We start from the raw sequence: 18600 nt of genomic DNA, 5'->3' as shown, positions 1-18600 counted from the left end.
CCCCCCCCCTTTTGGTTGTATCGGGATCAATCTAGTCTTATACAAGTGTGCACTCTGTACTTCCTAACTTGCATAAAAAACTAAGTAAAGATCTCTTTTAGCTCTCGTATATTTACCTCTTACATTAAATGAAACCGATGACACTAAAATCACTAACATAATGTCAGGGAGTTTGGTTTGGAAGAATTTTTTATAGATGAAATGAGTGTGTTTTTAACTGAGAGTGATAGGTTTGGGAAAAGAACTTTGTTTTATCCCTAAAGTTCTCCTAAAAACTTATCGAATAAGCCACTATTTGTATCATAAACGGATTTAGGAGGTGTTTGGAATTGCTTATTTGAAACAACTTATGCTTTTCTACAAAAGCACTTATCAACTTATTATAAGTCAGGAGGTTTTAACTTCTTCAAAAACTCCTTATTACCGGTTCGGCACCGGTATAAGTTGTTTATCCAAACACTCAAAAGTGCTTATTACCGGTGTCACACCGAAATAAGTCAATAAGTTATTTTTATAAGCAATCCCAAACACCCTCTTAGTATGTAAAAGGCAGGGGTGGTGTAACATCCAACTTTTTAAAAGCCCATTTAAGTTGCTAAGCATGTTTAATTAAGTTAGTATAGTATTTTATGGATTAATACTTACTTAAGTTAGATTGGAATATGGACTTCTGGATCGAGTTAGAGGCTGGAATTTTATATTTAAACTTCTTATATATCAATTATGAGATCTGGAAAGTTTCGTGCAAAACGGAGTTGAAACGACCAAGTTACGCATGAGGGACTAAAACTGTCAACTATGGCAAACTAGGTTGACTTGTTGACCAAAACAGATCAAAACCATGCCTAGCTCTCCAAATCAGTCATATTTTCTCACCGCTAGAACTCTCACACTCAAGGTGCGATTTACACACACTTAAGACTAATCCTTCAACCCTTGAAGATCCGTGTTAGATTCTTGAGAATTATGTGCTAATCATCAAAGGTATGCTTCTAATTGCAAGTTATTTCAAGTAGAAGTGTTAATTTAGAGGCTAGGTTCTACATTTGAAAGATTAGAAATGATAATGTTGATTAATGTGTGAATCTGAAGCTAGATCGGGTAAAATCTGCAACATGCAGTGAGTTATAAAGCTGGATTTTGACAGCTTTGATGCTGCTGTGTAAAGTTCATAACAAATCACAGAAAAACCTTAAAAATGTGAGATCAGTTTCATTAGAAAGCTTTAAGAGGATACTTTATTTAGTATTTTCACGTCAATGGCTAAATCTGAGTCTAAGTAAAACAGGGGTTGAACAGGGGGCAGTACAAGAAAGTGTAAATAGGATAATCAAGATCTAAAGTGTATAACTTGAGGTTGGGATATAGTTGGTTATTGATTCTTGAAATGTTTACTCCAGGGGCTGTTTTAAAACTATTTAGAGCCTTTGAAGGTTTAATGCTATTGTTGGTGGGAATTGGATGTTACCGCATTCGGTTGTTTATACTGAACTTATAGTAAAGCACTGTGAGTTTATACTGAACTTATACTTATATATAGTATATGTATATGAATTCTTACTGAAAAGTTGCTGATTTTGCATGCGTTATTTTGTAAGGTGATTTTTCCCTAACTCTGTTTTGGTATTCCTTAGTCTTTTTGCATTGTGGTTGAGCTCGGATCCGAGACTGTTTATTTGGCCTTTTGATAAACCATGATCTATGGGTATTACTTCGTGTGATATGTCGTAGCATGGTATATGTCCACGTATCCCAGGGAGGAGGAGGTTGGGTGTGGCATACCGATTGTTGTATTCACGTATCCCGATTGGTATGGAGCCGGGTGTGAATACTTTGCACGGGCCCTGTAGACGAAGAAGGGTGTGGTGCACATGTACACTCTATTTTGGTAGTGATACTTTTGGTATTTGATACGTCTTTGGTGCTGTAATTGATCTTCATTATCCTAAAAAGTCTTAAAAAGCATTGTATGCTAAGGATGAAAGATCCAAAGTTTTTATGCGGTGATTAAATGGCCAAGTATGGAGGTCCTTCGGGACCAGAGGCTCTGGCCGACCAGAGCCTCTGGTTGTATAGACCAGAAGCTCTGGACTTCAAGTCCTTCGGGACCAGAGGCCCTCTGGCCGACCAGAGCCTCTGGTTGTATAGACCAGAAGCTCTTGACTWCAAGTCCTTYGGGACCAGAGGCYCTCTGGMCGACCAGAGCCTCTGGTTGTATTGTGCTATGGACTTCAAGTCCTTCGGGACCAGAGGCCCTCTGGTTGTATAGACCAGAGCCTCTGGTTGTATTGTGCTATGGACTTCAAGTCCTTCGGGACCAGAGGCCCTCTGGTTGTATAGACCAGAGCCTCTGGTTGTACTGCGCTTTGAACGAAGTTATGGCAGATTCTTGGAGCTAATGGTCTAATATTTGTATTTTTTTTATAAAGTATAGATAATTATAAGTTTTGGTATAATCTCACTAAGCTTTGTCGCTTATTCTTTTAGAATAAAATTTTCTTTCAGGAAAGCCGGTAGCTGTGCAAGGAAAAGATAAAGCAGTTTAGATCTGCTTGTAGGATTCCAGATCCTGATTATCTTTTGGTACTTGTTGTGCATATATCGTTTGAGTTGTAACTATGTATACAATACTTTTGGGTAGATGTATTTGTATTTTTGGACCCGACCTATAGTACTGAATATTATCAGTTGCAGGCTATGTTATTTCATTTTTTGTGGAAAATCTATAATATATATATATATATATATATATATATATCCCGTATTTTGCTTGAAGATTGTTTTATGGAAAATCTTTTGGATAAATAGTTTCTTTTTATTAAGAATTAGCGCAACTGATGTTACAGGTGGCCCCCTATTAAAAATACCTTGAAATAGAAAGGAAAAAAAAACATAAAAACACCTCAAAATAACTTTAAAAATCCCTCAAAACAACGGAATTAGGCTAAAAACACATTGGACGACTTTGTAGGCCTTTAATCTACTTAAAGATGCCCCACTGGGGGCATGAATCTCAGAGTCCCAACCGAACCCATATGAAACCCGCCCCCTAAGGCACCACAAATGAAGGGCCATTTCATGAACCAACTCAATGGCCAAGGCAAAAGAAGGAATTTAAGCTCACATCTCATGGGATTCGAACTTGAATTTGTTGTATATACTCAAACAAAAGCACTCTGTCACTTTGTTAACTAAGGGGCCGTTTATTAAACGTTTATCCGGTAAGTACTTACTGAGCAATTTTCTTCACCGAATGAACATGGCAAGGGGAAAAAATCTTACCCAGTAAGAGTGATGATAAGAATGGAGTCTTACCCGGTAAGTGAGGGTGACAACTCTTATCCGGGTAAACGCTTACCAGGTAAATTGTTGCATAAATACGTTTTAATATACTACAATTTTACCCGATAAAATAAATTATAGTGTTGTCTCCCAGCAATAAATGCTTATCGGGTAAGCATTTAGATAAACGGGCCTAAGCTTCATGCCCGTGGGGGCTTCAACAATACCAATCATAACTAACATTACAAAACCATCAAAATTTTGCAAAAAAAAAAAATACGGCTTTTCCCACGTCACCATTTTCTTTGCAAAACAACATTTGATTGAATATTGTTTAAATACGACGTCATTTTTCACAAAAAAGAAAAGAAGCAACATAAAATCCAGATTCCAAATTTACATTTCCTTTCTCAAAGCCATTTCATCGTCACCGGTATTTAACGTTAGACCTCCGTAAAAACTAACCGATTTCAATGTCTGATCGTAAATATTCATGCATACTTCTCACTTTTGATGAGGCTTGAACCGTTGACCTCCATATAGACTTGAGCTCTACCGGTAACTTGGGTACCGTTGAGCCAATGCCGCTTTCGTATAGAGATGCATAGAAAGACTCAAGACCAACGGCCAACCTGAAGAGCTTGGGCTTAGTAAGCCGAGTCCATGCTTGAATTTAGAGTTCTTTTTCAAGCCCGGGTTGAAAAACAGCTGGAAAATCCTAGTTAGTTAAGCCTAAAAGAACCCTAGAAAGGCAGGCCTTAAAGAGCCCAAGGGTTTTGGTTTGGTTTGGTATTAAGTCTTGTATGGATATAGCTATATGTGTGAATTCATCCGGGAAGATTTTTATTTGGATGGGTTTTTTCGTAGATTGAATGAGTATGTTTTTTAATTGGGAATAATTGGTTTGGAAAAAACTTTGATGTTCTTAATAAAATTCCCTTAAAAACTTATTGAATATGTTATTTTCAATATTATTAAGCCATTATCAAACAGTTATATATAATTGAACGAATAAGTTGCAAGTTCTATTAAGCTGTTAACAAATAAATTCATCTACTACGAAGGTTATTTATAAATAAATTATAAATATTGTATTTAAAATAGTTTAATATTTTTTACGTGGGTCCAGAATGTTTTTTTAGGGTGCGTTTGGTACGCAGACAGGACAGGATGGGACAGAACAGGACAGGACAGGACAGAACAGCTGTTCAGCGTTTGGTAAGACATGATAGGACTGGACAGAACTGGTTAAAATGACCAATTTACCCCTATTGAGTCAATCCTAGAATTCTAACCACCATGATCAAATTAATCTACCATCAGATTCTAAACCCTAAAAACTTCAACTTCAATCAATTTTACAGTGACAAATTTCGATCAAAACCCTAATTTGAATTGCTAATGATGCAGATTACCAAGCATTACAACCAGATCCATAAATCGATTCAAACCCTAATCGATAGAAACAGCAAACAGATCCATAAATCGATTCAAACCCTAAATCGATTCAGGCATTACAACCCTAAATCGAATCAAAACCCTAAATCGAATCAAGCATTACAACCCTAAATCGAATCAAAACCCTAAATCGATTCAAGCATTACAGCAAATCATACACATAAAATCGAACAACAAATCGAATCAAACAGTCGAGTTAGGGCAAATCATACACAGCAAATCGTCGAGAAGGAGATGAAGGTACAGCCGTCGAGATGAAGGAGATGCCGGCGAGATGGAGCGACGGGGAAGACCGGCGAGATGAAGCGACTTCGTCGGGAAGGAGATGAAGGTACAGCCAGCGAGATGGAGCGACGGGGAAGACCGGCGAGATGAAGGGACTTCGTCGGGAAGGAGATGAAGGTACAGCCGGCGAGATGGAGCGACGGGGAAGACCRGCGAGATGGAGCGACGGGGAAGACCGGCGAGATGAAGCGACTTCGTCGGGCGGCGAGATGTTTGTACAGCCGGCGAGATGTAGCGACCGACTCTGTGTAGGCGATAGGAGGGAGGGTTCAGATGGGTATATTAGTAAAATGCTACCTTGTTCCACTTAGTTCCAGGGGTTGAGGGTGGACAAGCTTGTCCCACACGGGTTCCACTTAGTTCCACTTAAAAACACACCAAACATGGGACAAGTGTGTCCTGTCCTATCTCACCATGTTCCACGTACCAAACGCACCCTTAGTGTTGTGGGTTGAAGTTGGTTTAATAGAATAAACCTTTCCAATAGTCTTTTTTTTTTCGTTAAAAAGTGGAATGCATATTTGCTATAACGTTCTATTAAGCTGTTTTATAGGAGTTTCAGGAGTTGTTTGTTTACTTCTTAATAGTTCAATCTCTAAATCTTTAAGAGTTGAATCTTGTTTGGCAAAAAAAATTTGTCTTTTAATGGTTTTAAAACCCTCTGAATGATTTTGTATCATGAATCTTCGTTAACCTTTACGAGCCCTAACTTCATTATATACAATTACCAAACAATTATATTTCATTTTGCACTATATCATGAGAGCCTCTTAATCATGCTGACCACTTAATCATTCTGTACCAAACCATTCAGCAATTAGCAAACAGCCTCTCACTTACAATGACTAAATTATCTCTGATCATCCAAAGATTAACCTTTATATTAAGTAGTTTTATGGAAATTCACTTTACAATAACTCCAAATTATTCGTGATCGTCTGGAGATTAGTCGTTCTATTAAGCAGTTTTATGAAGATTCACTTGCAATGACTCCAAATTATTCATGATCATCCGGAGATTAATCGTCATGCAACCCCAGGACAATCAAAAAGAGTATGAAAGCTCATTTGATCAATATTATTATTTTACTTTGTTACTTAACTTTTTGAATTATATTTTTGAATATATAAAGTTCAGTTATTCGGAAATGAAATATTATTATGACATGATTATGTTTTAATGCATCAACTCTCACAAAATATACGATTACGGAAAATGAAATGAAAAAACAATATGACGACTGCATTCGAATAAACATTCAAATCTCTCACATGCTCATACGAATTGGCAAAATGAAATAGTCGAGATGCATGTAAACTAATCCAGAAACCTCATATAAGGGATGAGGTCTAGAAGGTAATATATACGCAAATTTTGTCTCTATCCGATATGATAAGAGAAAAAAATTTCCTTTAAACCCATGAAGTTGCAAAACGATGAAATCAAAGAAACAAACGAGCAAACTACAGATGATTGTGGGCAAACAAGCAAACAGAAACACAAGAAGATTGAGGGAATGGAGGGGGGGACTTGGGTTCGATGGCAGACAACTAAGGGGACATTTAGGGGTAGCTTACTCAAATGTTTACCGGTGATAGGAGTGAACACTATAATTTATTTTTCTGGGTAAAATTATAGTGCATCAAAATGATATAGTATGTAACAATTTACTCGGTAAGCGTTTACCCGGGTAAAAGTCGTCACTCTTATTTACTAGGTAAGACTCTCCATTCTTTCACCACCCTTACTGGGTAAGATTCTCCATCATTTTACTGCTCTAACCGGGTAAGATTCTAAACCCTTACCATGTTCATTCGGTAAAGAAAATTACCATTAAGCACTTACTGGATAAGCTCATAAGCGTTTAATAAACGGCCCCCTACAAAACACTTACCAGGTAAGCAAATACCGCCAAGAATCACCACGCTTGTTTACCTTATCGGGTAACATTCTCCATGATCAAAATGGATTGTTGGTAGATGTCGCTTACCTGATAAGCCTTACCAGTTAAAGTTTCTCCTTCACTTACCGGGTAAGATTCATGGTCTTCGTCATCACGAGATACGGTAAGTGACAGCCGGTAAACATTTGATAAACGGTCCATAATTTAGCAATGTACTAAGATGATGGGATGGAAGAGAGTTAAAGAGCTAGTAGTTGGGTTAATAAAATAGTCGGATAAACAGAGGGGAACTTTGCTCGATAGTTTATGAACGTCCACATGTTAGCTAGCATCTCTGTGCGACGTTGTGGGTCAAAAAGGTACGGGTATTGGATAAGCAACATTATTCTTATTGGGTCAGCACCATTTTCTTATTTGGCAAGAAGCTACAAGTGTTCATTAACTTCACAATTATACTTCTTAGCTGTTGGAAAGTTTCCTGGAGGAAATATTATCCAAAACCCTATTTCAAATGAGATATACCAAGCAAGTTCGATTCGGTTATTTGGGCAAAAGACTGATCACAAGCAAGTCGGGTACCCCAACTAGTCCAACATGGAACCCACCCCGGCACCATGTAATAAGGCATATCATGGCCTGAGACTCAGCGGCCAAGGCAAGCTCGAGGTTTGGTTTGGTTTATTAATCTTATTTGGTTAGGAATTTCACATAGGGAAAAGATTAACCTGAAGATGGCTACAATAACTTAGCCAACATTAACACATATCAAGAGAAGGCTATCAAATGGCATTTATATGAAAAGGATACAGATAATTTTTTCTTATAATCTTAACGACACTAAAATCTCACAGGTAATTCAGATTCCAAGAGCTCAGAGATTCTACAAACCATTAACTTTTCAGAACTCAATTTCGTTCATTCCATCCCAATTTGAAAACTGCGGAAGCAAAAAATATTCACAAATTAGACGAACTAACTCTGTATTTTCCATCAACAACAAAGAAATCAGGCATCAAATCCGAGATTTTGAAATCAATTTTGTAACAAAATCACCAGTAAATTTTCTATTTGAAATCTGAGCATGTATGTCGAGAAAATTTTAGTAACGAAGCAGACCTCAAAATTCAAAAGAAAACATGAAATTCAAACCAAAAAGAGGATTAGATGAATTACAAACCCTAGATTTTGTCGATGTCTTCATCTTCAAACTCGATATAGTCATCACCAGCGCCATCCTCCTCGTCATCAATTCCACCAACAATACCTTCATTAAGCCTAATATTATCCGGCAACTCACCGTACGCCTTCAACAGCCTCGCCTCATCAGGCATATACTTAAGGATAACATCCGCCTTATCGTCCTGGTAATCACGAAGTCCAACGAGAATGATATCTCCCGCGGCGATCCAAACCTTCTTGTGCATCTTACCACGGATGTGGCTAAGACGTTTAGTGCCGTCAATACACATGGACTCACAACGGCCRTTTCCGAGCATACGGAGCACTTGAGCATACTCTTGGCCGTCTTCCTTGAATACAAGCTCTCGCTTATCGTCGTCAGCTTCGTTCTTCCCTCTCTTGCGATTTTTACCTCCCTTTCCTTTATTCTTCGGCATTGATGATTGATGGCGGTGACTTTTGATAAAACCCTAGCTTTTTGATCTAGACAATGTGTGTGATTGTGTGTGTTTTTCTATTCATATAGAGTCCGTGGCGGTATGTGTAGATACGTGGCGTGCAAGTAAAGCAAGCCACGCGTGGAATATTTCGCACCCTATTTACCAAACATTTATTCCGGTAAGCATTTATCAGATCATGTTACCGTATTGAATGAATATAGTAAGGACTAAAAATCTTACCCGGTAAGAACGAAAGAAGGACCATAAGTCTTACCCGATAAGTATGGGCAACAACTCTTACCATGGTAAGCGCTTACCTGATAAATTGTTGCATATGATTTTGTTTTGGTTGAGTAAAATTTTACCCGGTAAATAAATAATAGTATTAAATTTTACCGGTAAGTACTTATTGAGTAAGTGTTCGGTAAACGGTCCCTTACTTTGTTTGATTGTTTTGATTTAATTCTTGTATTGATAAAGTTGTTTATATAATGTGTTGGGTAGATAAACAATAGGGTGGTTTTCTAAATCACAATTGATTGGACATCAGATATTTCGACTTTATAACTTTGGGTTGAATGAAATTCAGAATATGGGATAATCCAAGGAACAATTTAATTTCTTGGGCACAGAATTAGATTATGTTATCGTTGGTTTTTGAATATATCAATCCTTAGATTCGAGAGCCAAAAACGAGGGTTATCTATAGAAATCAGATAAGACCAAACAGCATTGAGAAGGTTAACAACAGTTAAGAACCAAAAACATCCGTTAGAAACTAACCATATGTCAAGAACCAAATGATCAGTTTTAACAAGCTACCTACTGAAGTTGTGATGTTTTCCATTAACACTTCTTCCATATAAACTAATTTTTGGTCTGGGGCGCTGCACTCTCGACCCCGCCCGTTGACTGGGCAGCGGGACCCTCGCCGGGGGCACCCCCTTGACCCCCACCTTTTGCTCATACAGGGAGTCAATTTAGTCTTATACAAGTGTACACTCCGTACCTTCTAACTTGCATAAAAAGACAAGTAAAGATCCCCTTTAGCTCTCGTATATTTACCTCTTACACTAAATAAAATCGGTGACACTAAAATCAACATAATGTCGGGGAGTTTGGTTTAGAAGAATTTTTATAGATGAAAGGAATGTGTTTTTAACTGTGTGATAGGTTTGGAATTAGGCATTGGACAACTTTATAGGCCTTTAATCTACCTTAAATATGCCTCACTGGACCATGAATCTCAGAGTCCCAACCGAACCCATATGAACACCCCCCCCCCCCTCTCTGGCACCACAAATGAAGAGGCATTTAGGCAAAAGAAGGAATTCAAGCTCACATCTCATGGGATTCGAACTTGAACTTGTTCTATATTCGGACAAAATCACTCCGTCCCTTTGTCAACTAAGCTTCATACCCCGGGGGCTTCAACAATACCAATCATAACAAATACGGTTTTTTCCCAAGTCACCATTTTCTTTGCAAAACAACATTTGATTGAATATTGTTTAAATACGACGTCATTTTTCACAAAAAAGAAGCAACATAAAATCCAGATTCCAAATTTACATTTCCTTTCTCAAAGCCATTTCATCGTCACCGGTATTTAACGTTAGACCTTCGTAAAAACTAACCGATTTCAATGCCTGATCGTAAGTTCGGCCCGCAGATGCAGAATCCCGTTGATGAAATAAAGACTGTCTTCCGCCATAAACGACGTCCATGGAATCGCAAACAGATTCCGATAACCGACCGCTTTTCCGCCCGTAAACGTATAATTCCCCTTATACTTGCTGATATACTCTTCGGTCGGCTTCGATCGGGCGGCAAACTCGTAATCCACCGCAAACGTGACCGACCCTTTTTCCTGCATCCCCAAAAAAAGACCGAAACAATGAAACGAACTTTGTTGGTCCATGTTACAATGCGCCGATAAAAAGAACCCTTGTCCGCCTAAATGGAACGCTTGTGAATAGACTCTTCCGGAAGGAAACAGATTCGTGCATTCTTCACGTTTCAAATCCAGGTACACCACGCATTGCTGACGTGGCAGTTCGAACTCCACGACCTTCACGGGTCGGTACTTGTAGGCCCGTTCGACGAACCTACGGTTCGGGTTCGGGTTTTCGTCGGCAGCAAGGCTGCGTTGTCGGTGTGGGGCTTCGGCTTTGAAGAAGAGGGCTTCGACCACGACTTTCTGTGCGAAGTCGTGGTCGAAGTCGTTGCAAGCCATGACCTTTCTGAGCTTTCGGCAGGTCATGTAAGGGAAACGGATGAACTGAGCGAGCCGTGTCGCTAGGATTTCGCGTCGCTCCTCGACCTTCGGGTACTGGATCCGGGACCACTTGAGGACAAAGTCGTAAACTGCATCTTCTGATGCCACTTGAAGATCATCACTCGACAAAATTGCTTCGACCCCGGCAAGAGGCAAGTTTAGAACCTCGTCTTGAAACCTGGCAATTGTAGGTTCAATAGTGTAGAGGAATTTAAAAAACCAAACAAACCCAGTATATCTCACACAAAGATAGGGTCTCGGGATAGGATGTACGCAGAGGCAGTAAATTTTTTTAATAGAACTATGCAAGTCTTCTTAATTGTTCCGTTTTTCCCATATTTCATTTCTAAACCAAACATACATAGTATATCCCATCAAAATGTAGGGTACGTGGAGGCTATGATGTATGCAGACATACCTCTACCATACCTCTGCCCCTAGGGCTAGACAGGTTGTTTCCATGAAACCATATTCATTTCTCCTCGCATCAAATATTTGAGACCACAAACATATATATATATATATATATATATATATAGAGAGAGAGAGAGAGAGAGAGAAAGAGAGAGAGAGAGGGGGGGAGCTTTCGGGGGAAAAACCCCCAAAAATGAAAAACTGAGTAACACCTTAATAATCGTCCATCTCTATGGTATGCACATGTGCATACAAGTAACTGAAGATGTTTCCTGGTTTCTATGCACGTGTGCATTCTAGAAAATTACTTGTATGCACATGTGCATACTGAATAGATGAATGGTTACTAGGGCGTTCTTCAGTTTTTCCTTTTTTGTGGTTTTCCCCTGAACCTTACCCTCTCTCTCTCTCTCTCTCTCTCTCTCTCTCTCTCTATATATATATATATATATATCCACAGAAAGTGAGCTTGGACAACCATTCTCAAAAGAAAATGGGTGAGCCCAGAACAGCTCGTGAATATTAATGAGAAAAAATTCTCAGACAATCCCAGTCCGTTTATAGGGTGGGTAAGGGCAAGTTATCAAACCCACAAAAAACTTGAGTTTGTTAAATTAGGCCCACTGGACAAAAAAATGAGGTTGGTCCCAGCCGGTATCCGGCCCAAGGCCACAAATTATCACATCTACCCAAAGGCAAATCCAGAAAATTGACGAACTTGCAACCTGTAATGCCACATGCAATGACAACACAAGTAGGTTGCAGCCACTTTATCTAATTAAAGTGGGTGCACACTTAAAGACCCCAATTTTTTTTCCAATGCGTCCAGACTATAGAGAGGGACATGGGCACTCCCTAGCCCAATCCACCCCTGCCTCTACATCTAAGCAGTGGGGTTGAGCCTACTTAGTGACATCGGTGTGTGAGTTCATTTTCCATTTCAAGAAAAAAGCAAAGAAATACAGAAAAGACACACAAATGCATCATTAGCTTACTTGGTTATGTCTTTATAGCGAACGGCAAGGAATTGTTTTGCTGCATCAGTCAATGGTTGAACTGCTTCAGCCATTAAGACACTGGATGGAAGATCGAGATAGAGAAGTGCAGATTCGGGGGTCATAGGCAGATTTCTCAATGAACGGCTGCAATATCTCATGCATGAAGCCACCTCAAACTTGTCGGCGGCCATCAACACATCCAGCAGAGCAGGGGCAGTAGTCACCGTTAAGGTATTGCTGTACATAAAGTTGAGAAGTTCCATAAGGGCAGCTTCCTCTGTTCCAAAAGAAAAGGTGGCAGACAAATTAGGTGTGAAATGTGTTCAGTCAATTAGTCCATAGACATTGATCTGCAACTAATATCGGGAATCGAGATAAGAGAAAAGCCGACAATTGAAGTAAGAGCATCTCCAACAGATTCTCTATAATTTCTTTATAACCAAAGTTAAAATCTCCAAATATGAAGATTTTTATTCTCTCTATCAAAATTTCTCCATTTTGGAGAAAATTTTGGTGGATCTGTTGAAGAAAAAAAAGTTCTGGTTTAAAACTCCAAAATCTCCATTTTGGAGATTCTGTTAGAGATGCTAGAAGAGGCTCAAAAAGAGACATACCAGAGGCATTGATCCGCAAAGTTACATGTCGTTGCTCCGACTCCCTCATCCCATTGGAAAAGAGCTGCATTCAAGATAAATGGAAATGCCTATCACCAACTGAAGAATTCCAAACACAGAAAAAGTACATCCATGTAAACATTGAGAGATTCACCTTGTAAAAAAAAGGACTTTTTGCCGCCAAAATTGGAGAGCTAATATGTAAAGTTTTTACTCTCAGAACTGTTGAACACTCCATACTCCAGTTTGAATCAACGTCATTTGCACCTTCATCTCCTGTAAAGTGAAATGCAAGAACCAACAGATCTAAACAGCTCAATCCCAGCTTCAAGAAGGTAAGATGTTCAAGACCAAGTTGTTTTGGTTACTTGATTTTCATATTTGTGGGCCCCATAACCTCATTTATCTGGATTAAAAAATGGGACCCACAAAATGGAGAGTGGAGGACTTCAGGTAACAAGACAATTTTTTATGCGTACTTTGTTTGAATCAGAATTACATGGTCATTTGATCATCTTAATATAGAAATGGCTACACACAATCAAAGAGAAATAAACAGGTTTAACAGTTTGATTCCCAATATAGAGCAAATGTAATTGTATTATTATTTATAGTAAGATATACATTTCATACACATAACAAGCCAAATGTTTGAATACTACCAGAGACTTGCAGATTATCTCATCACACACAGCATATCATATGAGAACCAGAAAAAGATTATCATGCAAGTAGCTTCTAGGATTCCTACAAGTGCAGAACCAGTTATAGCATCAAGTATGTATATTATATGAGACAGAAAGTAAACAGTTAAATCTAGAATGAAATCCAACTAGAAAAAGACATCATCTCTTTGGTGTCTTTCAGCCAGCCACACAAGACAACATGGATTTATGAAAAATTAACAAATGATGCAGACCCCTAATATGAGAACTGTTAAAATATCTTAAAACTGGGTTCCTCCTACCGTTTTCTCTCTTTGTTAAAAGTGGTAGAAGTTATTGAATACACTCAAAAATGCACCAAAGCTATCAGACTTTGGTGGGATACTGGTTTTGAAATGAATACTATATCACAATTATTCATATGAACAATAGGAAAAATCATAGTCATACCTGATTGTGGTTCTTCAATCATTGCTGCCGCCTCCTCCTCCTGGTTTTCAGTGTCCCCATCATCAGGAATGTTGTCAGGCTGATTCAGAATTTGTTCCTCTGGACCTGCAGCAGCCATGTCTACGGCTGTGAATGCTAGAAAGTCATCAAGATCAGTGTAGACATGTTAATGTTTGAGCTTATTAAATTAAGCATATTATTAAGGCAATTGAAGCATGCAAAGCACTCATGCGGAGAACAGTCATGCTATTCAGCATACTTTGGCACATTCTATGAAAGGGAGAACAACATAATGAAGAGCCATGAACAAGGAAATCACAGCAAGTCCATATATACTGAACCGAGTCTAGCAGAACTTGAAAGAATTATAATCATTGTAACCAAAGCATTATAACATAAGTCTAAATGAGTACAAAAGAAGATTGTTTGTGTGCTTTTCTGTGTGCTTTTCTGTGTGCTTTTGAGATTGAGAGAACTCGAGATAAACAGAAAGAATCATGATAACTATTTGTTTTAAACCTTATGGACCACATTGATCAAATCCTATCATATGCTCAAATGTTGGTGACTTGGTGATCCAAGAACTAAGGCATGGCACGATTCAATGCGTCCAAAGAACAAAGCATGATACAGAAATAAGATAATAATAACAATAAGCGGCATGCAAAGAATTCTATCTTAAGTACTCGAAAAAAGATGAAGCATATGCATGCACCAACCATAGAACTAAACAATGTAAAAGCATAGAAAGATGCTGGATCCATGAATGGACACAGAAAATCAAGATCAAGTTACAGGGATCTGAAACTCGAAAATTAGATTCCTGACAAGACACGCTTTTGAAATGTTCTTCAGATGATATGGATAAACTCAATCACCAGATGCACGTAAATAGATGCTAAATTGTGACTCCCCATCCTCCTGTGCTAGCAAAGAGACGTACACCTTGTGGAAGACGCTCACTCAATAAATAAGAAACAGGACTTCCACCAGAATTGGGTCAAACCTAATCATGACTTGGTAATTAATGAACAGATCACAGAAAATTATGTAAATGGCAACGTGACCATAGCCTCATACAGCAAGTGATAACAATAAGAAAAAAATGAGGAAATTCGTATACAACTACCAAGGAAACTTCATTATACACATCTTTTATAGTGAGCTAGAGTAAAATGGACTTACCCCGCCCACACCACCCAACCCCATGACTTCATAAATTGCAAACTTTCTTAAGGTTAAGTAACCAATTCTTCAACTTCAACTACTGAATAAGAAACTCTCATTTAGTTTCCCGTTTTCTCTTCCCTTTGACCTGATTGTCTCAACAGTCTCTGTTTTTCATTATTGTATTTTTCTGAAGTATACACGTCAATGATATTATCTGGCCGACAGAACCAACCATGACATAGTAGGGGTTTATAAGATTAGAAACCTATTGCTCATTATAATAACATCTGATAGTTACAAAAAATTTGGTAACAATCAATTTATCAAATTAAGTTCAAAAAAACCCAGTATCTCCTTTGACTTATAGAATCCTGAAAGAAAATTGCAAAACTGGAAAACAGTAACTAAATATACCTCAAGCTTTTATATTCATCAGAATTTCACCACCCGCCGTTCTCATTACTTCTCACATTGGAATATGAACACAGGCTTTTTCAATTCTTGCACAAAGAATTACATTCACAAGAGTCCAAAAGCTTGTTATAATCAGAATGACCGAGTATTCACTGATATTGTGTACTACTGTGTCTTTAAAAAATGACCCCTGGATGTTGTGTAAAGTATCACTACAGCACCTCTTATGAGTCAACATGATCCTTCATATCAAGCAACAAACAACCAGCAAATCGAGAATAATTGTATGTTGGTAAATATGCTCCACAATATATGATTTAGCAAACAGCTTGAGGTCCATTTTAAAGAAGTAATTTGGTAATAGTTCCTTCCATTATAAAAAAGGGGCACACTACTTGATCTTTTTAAAACATTTGTCAAAAGGTCAAATGAATGGAAAATTAAAAACATGTACCATCTATGAAAGTAGGAAAATAGGGAAATAGGGACACAAGGTAAAGAGGGGATGAAATAAACTGTCAACATCGACTTGTTAGCTACTTAAATATGTCAATTCTTCCTAAGTTCAATTCTATACCAGCAAATTATTTTCGTCATGTCTAATGACTTAACTAAATTACAAAAAAAGAAACACTGCATAGGTTTCTCAAATCACTCAAAGCCAGCACATCATTCCTGGTTTCAGAAACTTTTCTGTACATTTGGCATGTGTATTAGCATTTCCCAACAAGTTTTCCGGTCGGTTCTCAGCCAGGTAACTGCCATTCCAACACAGCACCTTCTTAAAAATGCCAACACAACAACTTCATAAACCATTAAGAAACATTTATGTGCCACTGTCACTTACAAGTACACCAATGTCTTAAAGTCAGTTCCCCAGCAAAATCCTCCTAGCACATCTGACCCCCTTATATCAGATACTCGTGAACATGAGAACTGAAAGTCCCATCATGGTATATAGTCAGAAATCTTTTGAAAGGATAAAACGGCAAGAGATTCCTAACATGAAAATGACCTTCAAATTCTCGACATCTTATTGTTGGGATTCAACGAAGCTCGGCCTAGTCTTTAGGTGCTCGTATGTAATGATTAATCGAGTATGTTTTCATTTAGTCAATATTTGAACAAAGAGTCCTGAAGTTAGGGACAAATTGATGTTAGTTGCTTTGAATTCGTACTCAATTAAGTACTGGTTTTTAGTCATTTACCGATGTTTGTATTCGTCTATAAAATCCAGCTTTGTTCATGTCATACGATACCCAATCTTCGAATACATTCTATTGTGTCAATTTGTTCATACCAGGTTTAACACTTATAACACCCTCCTAATTCCAAAATAATTTAAGTAAATCACGTATATCATCAAGAACTCAAACAACATATACACACAAACATACATTCACTTCCAAAAAATTGAAGAACAATCAACTAATTACCATTTTCTCTTTTGATATCTTCTCTACGGCGTTTCCGATTCCTATCCCAATCAGCGAGACTGGTGCAACCTTCCCCATCGGTTCTAGTCTCAGCAGATTCAGAAATTATCTCTATACGAAGAATACGATCGGAGAAATTGCTATCGTTGAAAGCGAAACCGAAGTCGGCGTCACCGCGGGCGACTTCGATGGTATAGTCAGAAGCGTCCATTACAGCAGTTCTTGGATCGAACAGATCCAAATTTGAATCCTTCATGATACGTAGTAAGATTTGGGGGAAAATTTGGAGATTTTGAAAACCCTAATTGGGTCAGCTGAAGAAGATGAAAAATGAAATACGTACGGTGCTGAGCTTGTCAAAGGTGTCGTCCTCTAAATGCTATCAAATGATCTTTTTATGATTTAAAAATAACTCTTTACGGAGTTAATTACATGTTTCATCCCTCTATTTTATATGATATGTAGATTAGGTCCCTGAAATGAAATAATTATAAAATAGGTTTTATGTCAAAGAAATTGACCCCAATGACCATATTTCACAACCAAATTAACACTCTAACCGTTTCTCTCTAGACTTTACCCAAAAATCACTAGATCTGCAATACTAATTGCGGGCCTATTAAATGACAAAAAATAACGTTTTTTGGTCAAGTCTGTAACCACCGGTTTGCAACTATTACGGATCTGATCCAAAACTCATTTTCCTATGAAGGTGGATACTTATGGATTTGGCATTACGTATTCAAGGAAAATGGGATTTGGGTCAAATCCACATAACTGCCGTTACGAATTTGGGCCCAAAAAAAACTAAAATTTTGTCGTTTAGTGGGTTTGTAATAATTGCGGACCTGGGTATTGCGGACCTAATGACTTTTGGGTAAAGTTCAAAGACAGTTACTTAAGAGGTCAATTTGGTTGTGGAATATAGTAATTTGGGTCAATTTCCCTTTATATTGTGTGTTTTATTGTCTAATTTGTCTATTGTTCTAACAAGGTCTTGAAAAGGTTGTTGGCACGGTTAACTCATTGAGCATTTTGAATGTTTTTACTGTTCTTTGGAACTCTTCTTCAGCACTAATTAGATGATGTCACGTGTCCTTCCCTTCCCGTTGGATTGTGGCTACAACAATCGTCATTTTTCTTATTAACCTGGATATGCGAGCCGACTAATCTCATGGCGACCACCTGTTTTGCAGATAGCCCGAAATCACCGCATTTGAACCTTCATGGCCACAAGGAGATTTTATATTCCTCCTTGGATTTGAACATGGGACCTTCTGGTACTTTTGACCTTTGGAGCTAAGCTCAAACCAATCAGGCACCACCCTTGTGGTTTACAACAATCGTCATTAATAACATCTTTCTTGAATCTTCATCCACCACCCCTTTTATCTATCTCTTTCTCCTGAATCACATCCCATACATTTGTCTTGCTCGAAACAGCTTAACATTTGGCACATAAAAACCGTGAAACCGACCTCATCCCACAGTTGTTTCCTTCTTTCCCATGTTCCTATTTTTTTCAAGTAATTACATGAGCAAAAAGAATTAACTTTTTTTTACGTACATATGAATGTTCTTGTTCGATAATTTAGTGGAAATAGGAAGAACTTC

At 38.1% G+C, this 18600-nt stretch overlaps 2 protein-coding genes across 3 annotated transcripts; both read right to left on the bottom strand.

Moving 5' to 3' along the window:
• Nucleotides 1-3657: 3657 nt before the first annotated feature.
• Nucleotides 3658-17362, bottom strand: LOC112526775 (BTB/POZ domain-containing protein POB1-like). 2 transcript variants are annotated; one of them, XM_025137193.1, is made up of 7 exons: nt 16987-17362; nt 13967-14101; nt 13006-13127; nt 12852-12915; nt 12235-12514; nt 10169-11003; nt 3658-3731 (listed from the first exon to the last, which is right to left on the bottom strand). In XM_025137193.1, exons 1-6 carry the CDS (start codon nt 17240-17242, stop codon nt 10190-10192), a joined length of 1671 nt encoding a protein of 556 aa, XP_024992961.1. In that variant the 5' UTR covers nt 17243-17362; the 3' UTR covers nt 3658-3731; nt 10169-10189. The 2 variants fall into 2 exon arrangements, with proteins under 2 accessions (XP_024992961.1, XP_024992960.1); XM_025137192.1 differs by lacking the exon at nt 3658-3731 and having other exon boundaries at nt 9861-11003.
• LOC112526781 (eukaryotic translation initiation factor 1A-like) lies at nt 7649-8610 on the bottom strand. The gene is made up of 2 exons (XM_025137199.1): nt 8106-8610; nt 7649-7865 (listed from the first exon to the last, which is right to left on the bottom strand). Exon 1 carries the CDS (start codon nt 8542-8544, stop codon nt 8107-8109), a length of 438 nt encoding a protein of 145 aa, XP_024992967.1. The 5' UTR covers nt 8545-8610; the 3' UTR covers nt 7649-7865; nt 8106.
• Nucleotides 17363-18600: the final 1238 nt, after the last annotated feature.

Source organism: Cynara cardunculus (assembly GCF_001531365.2).
Source record: "Cynara cardunculus var. scolymus isolate 2C chromosome LG 14, CcrdV1, whole genome shotgun sequence".
Taxonomy (NCBI): domain Eukaryota; kingdom Viridiplantae; phylum Streptophyta; class Magnoliopsida; order Asterales; family Asteraceae; genus Cynara; species Cynara cardunculus.
The sequence above is the reverse complement of the archived record's forward strand: the minus strand, read 5'-3'. Positions and strand labels throughout refer to the sequence as shown.